The sequence below is a fragment of the Orycteropus afer genome, unplaced genomic scaffold (assembly GCF_000298275.1).
Source record: "Orycteropus afer afer isolate SDZICR_OR568_19922 unplaced genomic scaffold, OryAfe1.0 scaffold00004, whole genome shotgun sequence".
Classification (NCBI taxonomy): Eukaryota; Metazoa; Chordata; class Mammalia; order Tubulidentata; family Orycteropodidae; genus Orycteropus; species Orycteropus afer.
Window position 1 is genome coordinate 661,298 of NW_006921591.1, and position 9,850 is coordinate 671,147.

The following is a 9,850-nucleotide window of genomic DNA, read 5'->3' on the forward strand; positions in this document are numbered from 1 at the left end:
TTGAATTTCCACTGTATTTTTTTTTCAATTCTTAAAAATCCGCTTAATGGCAATAGTTTTATTTAGGAATATCTGTAGTTTTTTTTTTTTTTTTTTTTTTTAATGTTTGATTCCTTCCTTTGACTGGTTTTCCAAACAATGAGGTATGTCTCTACTAAACAGCATTTCTAAAAGGCTGGTAATTGGCGATGCCAGTGCCTACCAGCCCTCAGTTCACACTGTACAGCTCTTGACAAATGACAAAAGGGCAACTCTCCACTTACCCATGGGGGTGCAACTCTCCACTTACCCATGGGGGTGCTCACTGCTTCCCCCGCAGTCCCAGGTACTGGGCTGGTGAGCAGCCAAGGGCACTGTAAGAAGTTCAGGCCCCACAGGAGAGACAGAAGCCCCCATCCCACCCTACACACACCCATTCCAGATGCTGGGAAGGAGGCAGGGCCACACCGCCTCCAGGTCCTGCCCTTCACACTAGCCCACCGCTGGAGTTTCTTCTCCTTTTCATCCCTCTCTAGTCTTCTTATTCCCATCCTGCATGCACTAAGTTCCCTCTCAGCTGGTCACTCAACCAAGACTTCTTCACGAGCACGCTGACTCCAGGCCCTCTCTGCTCTCACTCACAGTCCAGACTTCAGAGTTTTGAATTCTCTTCTTAAAAAAGAAACCCCACAAACTCAAATATTGCAAGAGATAAGAAGATACAGCTTTGAAATGCAGCAAAATTGGAAACTAATTTTCACATTAGGAGCTCTGGTAGCCTAAGGCACTTGACTGCTAACCAGAAGGCTGGTGGTTCAAATCCACCAGCCACTCCTCGGAAGGAAGGTTGGGCAATCTACTTCTGTAGTGGTACCACCTCGGAAACCCAAGGAGGGGTCGCTATGAGTTGGGTCCGACTCAATGGCACATAACAACAACAACAACAACAGTTTTCACATTAACAGTGCTTCTATAAAGCTTGAGAACCTCCCCTCTGTACCACACTGGAGTGGGGTCTGTCATGTCCCATGGCCCTCTGTCTTCTGGTCTGGGTGGCATGCTTTGTGGGCAGGGCTTGTAGTGTGCTCGGTGCCTGATTCTGATCAGGTTACAATGATCATTACACTGATGGGGTGCCTGATTCTCCCCAATTAAGAATACAGCCCAGGATGCATGCAAATGGCTCATTTTATGCTATATAGTAACTTCATATTCTACAGTGAAGACAGAGGTTCTTAAAAGTCATGGATACCCAAAGACTGAAAGGAGCTTAAGGTTGGCTCAGAACCAGGTCCTGAGTCAGAGAAGAAAAAGAAGGGCTGGCTTGTAGGAACCCCTAACTGCTAATTGGCCATGAATATGCTTGTGCTAGGATTACCTCCATACTGAGGAGGCACTCAATAGACTACCAGATAGCGGAGGTTTTACAACATTATCAGTATTTACAACCACATGAACAAGTTATTCAGTAGGGTGCTTATGCTCAGAGAATTAATTTCAGGTGGCTTTATTGCAAAATTAGCATTCATTTCAGTCTTCTTGTAGGAAAACACACATGTCTACATGGGGGTAGGGGTTGTTAGGAACACTAGGTACAGAGATCAGGCAGGCAGAGTAGACCCACAGTGGGTCCTTTTGCTCTCTGGTCTCAGGTAGTCTGGAAGATGCATGGAGGGGGAGATGGAGGCCAGGGTTGGGGCCTGGTTTGTTAAGAGTCAGCGATGTGGCTGAAAGACTTGGCCTGTTTCATTGTCCCAGATTTTCTGGAACAGGGGCTGTTCTGCTCTGACCTTAGCATGGGCTGGACATTATCTCACCATTACCTAGGATGTGCCCATTTTACAGATGAGAAAACTGATAGAATGGAGGGAACTTGCCACTGGCAGATATTTTGAATTCCTTGTCCCCTGTTGGACCTAGACAATGAAAAGGAAGCCCTTGCCTTTGAGGCAGACCAGCTGTGTAAAGGCCTGTGCTAGCTCTGTGCTCTGTTCTGGTCAACATATTCCAGCCAAGAACTCTGGGTGCTGACTGGGCAGAAAGGAAGGGTGCTAGTCAGGGGTCACACATGGGTTCTATTTCTAGGATGGACTGTTCCCAGAGCAGGGAAAGGGGGTGCATACCAACAGCACTGCCTCCTGTCCCTTGCCCAAACCAAGTGAATTCAGATTTTTGATGCAAATATAGAAATAATCAGGGTTCCCAAAAAGCCACCTGCTATTGGAGCTGTTTACAAAGGAAACACTTGAAAGCCCCTCCTGGAACCCTACAATTCAGAATCTGTACTGGGGAGATGGAAACTTCCAATACTGTTATATGCTTTCCATAAATATCAGACTCCTCCCTCACCCCAAAGTTTTGCCGGTCACAGAGCAGGGCATCAGCTGAACTCTCTCCTCTGATCTGTGCTTCCGTTTTGATAGTAGAATCAAGATAGCTTGGTCTTTACTTAAAAGGAATATGAAAAATCACATGCTCTACAATGCTACTCAGGAATGAAATGCTAGAGGATATGCACTCCCTACGAAAGGGTTTTATATAACACTTGAGAGTATTAAAATTTACAAGAGGGCCCAGGCTAGGTAAGACTCTGGTGCACAGAGAGCTACTGTGGCCAAGAGCTCTTTCTAACAGAGCATGAAGCCTAGTGAGAGCAGGTAGGCTGGGAGCCCTCAGTCCATTCTATTCTTTAAACATTCCAAGACCATCTAGGACAGTATGACCTCTCAACTGAGTATCTAGAGTTGGAATTGTTTTGTTGTCTTTGTTAGCTGCAGTGGAGTTGGTCCCCAACTCATGCTGACTCCATGCACAACAGGATTGGACTGCTGTGATCCATGGGGTTTTCACTGGCTGATCAGTCTGTCACTAGTCCATCAGTTTGGAAGCCCTGTTGAAACGTGTTCAATATCATAGCACACATAAGCCTCCACTGATGGATGGATGGTGGCTGTACTTGAGGTGCACTGGCTGGGAATTGAACCTGGGTTGCCCATATGAAAGGCAAGAATTCTATCACTAAACCACCACTTCCTTAGAGTTGGGATAAAAAACCAAGCCTAACTCAATGTCGTTGAGTCAATTCTGACTCTTAGTAACCCCCTTTGTGTTTACAAGGCTGTAAATCTTTAAGGAAGCAGATTGCCTCATCTTCTTCCCATGGAGTAGCTGGTGGGTTTGAACTACTAATCTTCTGATTAGCAGTCAAATGCCTTAGCCACTATGCCACCATAGCTCCTCTCCAGAATTGGGATCACTCATACATACTCACTGCTGTCAAGTCATTTCTAACTCATAGTGACCCCTCCTTGGGTTTTCAAGGTGGTATCTCTATGGAAGTAGATTGCCCAGTCTTTCTTCCTAGGAGTGACTGGTGGGTTTGAACCCTCAGTCTTCTGGTTAGCAGTCAAATGCCTTAGGCACTACGCTACCAGAGCTTCAGTGTCTTATTTATAGGCAAGTCTCTTTCAAGGAAAACACTTAATTAGTTGTATTGAGTGAGGGGAGGCTATTTAATTAAACAATATATGGGCTAGGGTAGGATGTAGCAAAAATTGGGAGAACGGATTTAGCACTGACAGGAGTTACGACCCAGAGACTAGAAGAAACCTTGCCCAGAAATTTGGAAACTGCAGATGCCAAGCTCAAAATGGTAATGCAAAGGGAAATGAGTGATACTAGAACTAACAGGTGTTAAAGGGGCTGTGGTTGCCAGGACAGGGCAGTAGTGGCATGCAGAATTTATGGTGGGCAGTTTTGTACTGGCTCCTTGCCCATATTCTTCATTCCTCTCTGATTCCAGGGTGAAGGCTGTCACCCACCCCCTGCACTGCTCAGGCTCTGATGGGGGCCACTGTATGCTGCTTACAAGGGCCTCAGGAGGGTATCTTAGTCCTAGTGCTGCTGAAACACAAATACCATAAATGGGTGGTTTCAATGAACAGAAACTTATTTTCTCACAGTTTAGGAAGCTAGAAGTCTGAAACAGTGGCTGTTTGTGCACCAGGGTCTTATCTAGCCTGTCCCTCCTGTAAATCTTAATACTGTCAAATCTTATATACAACCCTTTTACAGGTAGAGCATGGCTTCTAACTTTTCATTCCTGAGTGGTGTTGTAGAGATGCGATTTTTCTAGGGTGCTGGCTCTAGGGGAAGGTTCTCTGTCCACTCTGGGGCAAAACCCTTGTCTCAGCTTCTCTAATGTTCTTCTTGATGTTCCTTGGAGATCTATCTCCATGGGACCTCTATCTTTCCTCCATTGTGCTGTCTTCTCTGTGGCTAATCTACTTTTTTTTTTGGTTTAAGACATCCTATGCGTCCTAATGTGATCTTGTTAACATAATAAGGAAAATCCTATTCCTAGATTGGATTACATCTACATGTAGAGGGTTAAAATTCCAACACATATTTTGGGGGATACAATGCAATCCATACCAGCTACAGTCTGTGCCTGTAGCTCTGTGCACATCTTGACTCCCAGAGTCCTTGAATGTAATATTAGTAAATTCATCATCTCCCATGATCTCTAAGCCCAGACATGACAGTATTTCTGCAAATCCAACCCCTCTCCCCCTTCTAATTCTAAACTATATCATCATGCTGGGTGATCTCATCTACCTGACAATAAAAATGAGGGGCTAACTCTCTCCGAGGGCGCTCTGGTAGCATAGTGGCTAAGGCACCTGACTGCTAACCCAGAAGGCTGGCGGTTCAAACCCACCAGCTGCTCCTCAGAAGGAAGATGGGGCAATCTACTTCCGTAGTGATACTGCCTCGGAAACGCAAGGAGGGGTCGCTATGAGTCCGGTCCGACTTGACGGCACATAACAACAACAACAACAACTCTCTCCGAGAGGAATCATGCTGTAAATTGCTGTACTCCTTGCTTCTTTTCCCCTACAAGCCTGGAAAACTAAAAACCTTGTGCCTCTCCACCCAACCTTAATTGGGAAGCAGAGGCAGATTCTGTGGATGGTGAACTGGCCCTTCCCGCTCGTGGGCACTTACTTCAGTATGTCCTTGTCCTTGTTGAGGTGCTGGAAGAAGGACGGCTCACAAATGAGCTGGCTCTCCTGGCACACCTGCTTGCAGGACTTTCCAGGCTCAGCAAGTTTGACCTGCAGGGCACTGAGTGGTGGCCACATCACCTGCCCATGACAGAAGTCCTAGAATGACAAGGAAGCCATCAGCCAAGAAACCAAGGATGCAACTAGAATTCCCAGTCCCGTTTGTTAAGCAGTCCTAAGAATGGAAGGCACCATGCTGTGAGTCAGCAGTGAAGGTAGAGCCTGGGGTCAGACAAAACTGGGCTGCAATCCAGGCTCAGCTAGAATATACCCTTGGGCTAGTTCTTGACCTTTCTAACCATCAGTTTCTTCAATTACAAAGTTGGGACTTTAGTACTCCTGTTTTGGGCTCCAGGATGAGAGAAAATACATGGTGCTTTCCAGTAACACCAAAAAGAGCATTTGCCACAGAGTTGATTCTGACTCATGGTGAGCTCATGTGTGTCAGAATCCAACTGTGCTCCATAGGGCTTTCAAGGGTTGTGACCTTTTGGAAGTAGATCATCCGGGCTTTCTTCCAAGGTGCCCCTGGGTGGATTAGAACCTTCAATCTTTTGGTTAAGTTAGCCAAGCACTTAACCATTTGGGCCACCCAGAGACTCCTGTGCCTGCCAGTAAAGGGTGGCTATTCATTATCATCATCATCAGCAGCAGCAATTATACAATCTGGCTATTTAAAACCTCTTGCCCTTGAAGGCCCATCTCCAGGCCTACTTTCACCGGCTGTTCTGGTTTCCCTCCTCTCTAATTCCAAAGATATTTTCAGCACCTACTGAATTTGGCAGTTACCCAATATGACAATGCTTCAAGAGTGCTAGTTTTATCTCAATGTTAGAATTGTGACTTTATGAGGCTAAGGATCATACAGAGGCATCTGTAGGCCTCTCCAATATGACCTAATATGGTGTCACAGCACTTGTCGGTTGATTAATACTCACAATACTCCATTAACATGACTAGAAAAACAGTCTGAACAATGTGTGATAAGACATAAAGTGACATGGCAGCTACTGCAAAGAGGAGTGTTCCCACAGCACAGAAGGGGACTCAGAATGGGCAGGGCTGATCGTTTCTAGGACCTAGAGGGAGTGGAGGGGCCTACAAAGTCTAAGGAAGATGCACATGTGAGTAGAGTGGGCTGAGGCCAGGAAGTAACCTGTGAAGCATGAAGAATAATCAGCCTGGTTAGAAAGAGAAGCTGCGTGGTGAGAACAAAGAGTGGAGTGGGGACGAGGAAGATGGCAAGAGAGCAGAGGGAAATTTTCTTTCTGCCCTAGGACCCTGTTTTATTTTAGCTGTGCCCAAAGCAACCCTGAGGAAGGGAAGAGAACTCATGCACACTGGGCACCTAGAGTTGGGCCTGCCTGTGCCTTTGTCAAGGAGCTCTGGTGGCGTAGTGCCTAAGCCATTTGACTGCTAACCAGAAGGCTGGTGGTTCAAACCCACCAGCAACTCCTTGGAAGGAGTCTACTTCTGTAGTGATACTACCTTGGAAACCCAAGGAGGGGTCGCTATGAGTCAGATCTGACTCGATGCCAGTGCGTGTGTTTGCATGCCTTTGTCAATGGAGTCCTAGCCAACTCTTCAGTATCTCTAGGCTATCAAACCTGTTTGTAACTCCTGTGGGATGGGCAAACCCTCAGTAGTGTCCCATGGTGGTGGACCTAGGACTCTGAATTCTGCTTCTAGGAATTCATCCCACAACATACAGGGACATATGTGCAGAGAAGCCAACTCAAGGATGTTCACAGCAGTATTGTTACAGGGGAAGGAAATGACTTTCCAACAACTTGAAGGTCTATCCACAGGAAGTTGACTACTTGAGGCTGAGCAAAGTTGGAAGTTAACAAACAGAAATCTTTCACTGCATGGTGGGCAGGAAACTTAGAACATGGATTTATATAAACTGAAAAAAGAAGAAGATTCTAGAAGGAACTAACAGGTTACAAATGATAGAAGTATGCTGGATTATTCAGGAATATTATAATCCAGTTTAATCTTCTGAAAGTGACCCACAGTGGGAAGGTAAATAGATTGTCCTACCACACAGTCTTGGGCACTACCAGAGGCAGATCAATGGGTAGAAGGACCCTTATCTGACTCCTTGTATTTGTGATTATCTTCAGCAAAATTCATGCCTGTGCTAAGTCACAGATAGTATAGTAAATTTGGTCTGGAATAGAGTGTTGGTTGGTGATGTCATTCTCTTACATAACGGTATATGAGCAATTCCTGGCTGGCCTTAGATACGCTGCCATTCCACCAGGACCAAAATCCAAAAAAAATCAAACCCACTGCCATCAAGTTCATTCACAACCCTATATGACAGAGTAGAATTGCCCCATAGGGTTTACAAGGCTGTAAATCTTTACAGAAGCAGACTGCCCCATCTTTCTCCTACTGAGCAGCTGGTGGGTTTGAACCAATGACCTTCTGGTTAGCAGACCAATGCTTTAACCACTAAGTCACCAGAGCTCCTTCCCATCAGGACAGTGGCCACCAAACAGGAAAAATGAAAACACACAGTGATCAATGCTAATTATTATTGATCAGACTTGAATAGGCATGTGGACATTTGGAATAGCTTAAGCATTGTTTTTGTTTTTTTGGGATGTCTAATGTAAACCACTTTGCTTATTCTTTATTTATTTTCTTTATTTGCACTTTATTTATTCTTTAGGAGCAATCTGACAATTAATACAGGCTTTAAATATTAAAATAAAGAGATTTAAAATCCAATGTATACCAAAGTCTACTAAGTGATTCTATTGAACAAGAAAATATCCAGGAAATATGGATCAGATCATGTTGCCAATATCACTAGAAGCCAAGTGAGAACTACTCTCTCTGCTTCCTGGACTTAGCTTGGCCCAAACATGGAATAGCCTAGAAACTGGAAATCCACAAAGGCTCAAGGCTCAAATTCTGGTTTTTACAGCTTGTTAAGAGTCCTTGCGTGAAGTAAGTTAACGTGGCTGGCTGCTGACTGACAAGTTGGGGGTTCCAGTACACCCAGAGGTGCCTTGGAAAAAAAGGTCACAGTCACTGAAAACCCTGTGAAGCACAGTTACACTCTGACGCACACGGGGCTGAGGTGAGTCAGATTCAACTGGATAGCAACTTTTTTTTTTTTTAAGTAAACCATGGAACACCTCTCCTTACATGACACCTACAAACAGAGCTGCAAATGATATCTCTGTACCTCTTGAGTTTGGAGGACTCTTAAACTTTGCTCCTTCTTTATTCTCAGCCTGGTGTGGTATGGGAAGCAGTGGTGGTGTTTTTGTTGAGTGCTGTTGTTTTCAACTCACAGTGACCCCAACTGACAGAATAGGACTGCTTCATAGGACTTTCTTGGCTCCGATCTTTACGAAAGCAGATCAACAGATCACTCTCCCATGGATCTACCGGGTGGGTCCAAATTGCCAACTTTTCCATTAGCAGTCAAGTGCTTAACTGTTTGTATCATAAGCAGGTACTCCATAAATGCTTATTTTATTCTTCTTCCCCTCCTCAGAAGGGTTACCTGTGCTCTATACAGCTTTGAGAGACACATCACTAGAGGTAAGTGGAGAAGCTGGGACAGCCCTAGAGAAACGGAAGTCCTTTACCACATCCCAAGGAGGGCAAGATGGCCCTGCAAAGTCAGGACCAATGTCCTTGAAGTTATGCTGCATAGCTGACCTGCCCAATATGTTTATTTCTTAGTGAACAATAGCAGTCAACCTTTCCATGGTTACTTTCAACCAAGCATGCTTAGCTCAGATATACACAATGAGTCAGGTACTGTCACTCTTGTTCATGGCTCATCAGGGGCTGGTTTGGGACCCTCTCAGGAATCTGTATGCTTTTGGGGAGTTGGATCAGTAAGAATAAAAAATAGCATCTCAAAATAAATAATAAATAAAACCCCTTACTGTCGTCAAGTCGATTTGACTCATAGCAACCCCTCCTTAGGTTTCCAAGGTGTTATCTCTACAGAAGTAGGTTGCCCAATCTTCCTTCTAAGGAGTGGCTGGTGGGTTTGAACCCACCAGCCTTCTTGTTAGCAGTCAAATGCCTTAGGCACTACACCACCAGAGCTCCCAAAAATAGCATCAGGATATTCTTAAAGCTTGAAAAACATGAAGGAGATAAAATGTGAATAGAAGGTAGCCCTTGACTCCCTGGCCCATATATATTTCCTTGGAAGGCCAGAAGGTGTCATGAATGAGCATGACGTGACAAATGTCAGGAGGAAGTATGAAGATCTGAGTAAAGTTCCTGGCCCCAGCCATTTGATAAGAAAGAAAAAAAGCTGAGGAAGTAAAAGAGTGAGTCATGCAAATATCTGGGAAGAACATTCCAGGCAGATGGAAAATCAAGATCCTACAAAGGAGTGTGTTAGTACGTTCCAGGAAGAACAGGGAGTTCTTTTTGTCTTGAGCAGAGAGTGTGTGTTGGGGGTAGAAGTAGGTAGATATGAGCTCAGGGAGGTCACAGGGAATCAGGACACATAGGGCTGAACAGGTTAACACAGAAGCTTTGGCTTTTATCTGGAGTTAGATGGAAACCACAAGAAATTCTAGGCAAAGGAACAACAGGGTCTGTTATGTTGGGAATAGACTGCAGGGGCAACACCAGAGGCAGAGACAGTTAGGAAGCTACTGGAACAATTCAGATAACAGGAGCAATCTGACAACTGATACAGGCTAATTCTCCTAATTCCTCTCTCCTAAGGGAGCTCTGGTAGCATAGTGGCTAAAGCACTTGACTGCTAACCAGAAGGCTGGCGGTTCAAACCCACCAGCCACTCCTCGGAAGGA

General features: G+C 45.1%; 1 protein-coding gene across 1 annotated transcript in view; it reads right to left on the reverse strand.

Annotated features, from left to right (window-relative positions):
- The window catches only part of MGAT5 (alpha-1,6-mannosylglycoprotein 6-beta-N-acetylglucosaminyltransferase), a 381,222-nt gene that overhangs the window by 4,350 nt on the left and 367,022 nt on the right, over nt 1–9,850 (reverse strand). The window contains exon 15 of the mRNA XM_007937586.2: nt 4,987–5,144. Coding sequence (XP_007935777.1) covers nt 4,987–5,144 — 158 coding nt within the window. The remainder of the gene's footprint in view (nt 1–4,986; nt 5,145–9,850) is intronic.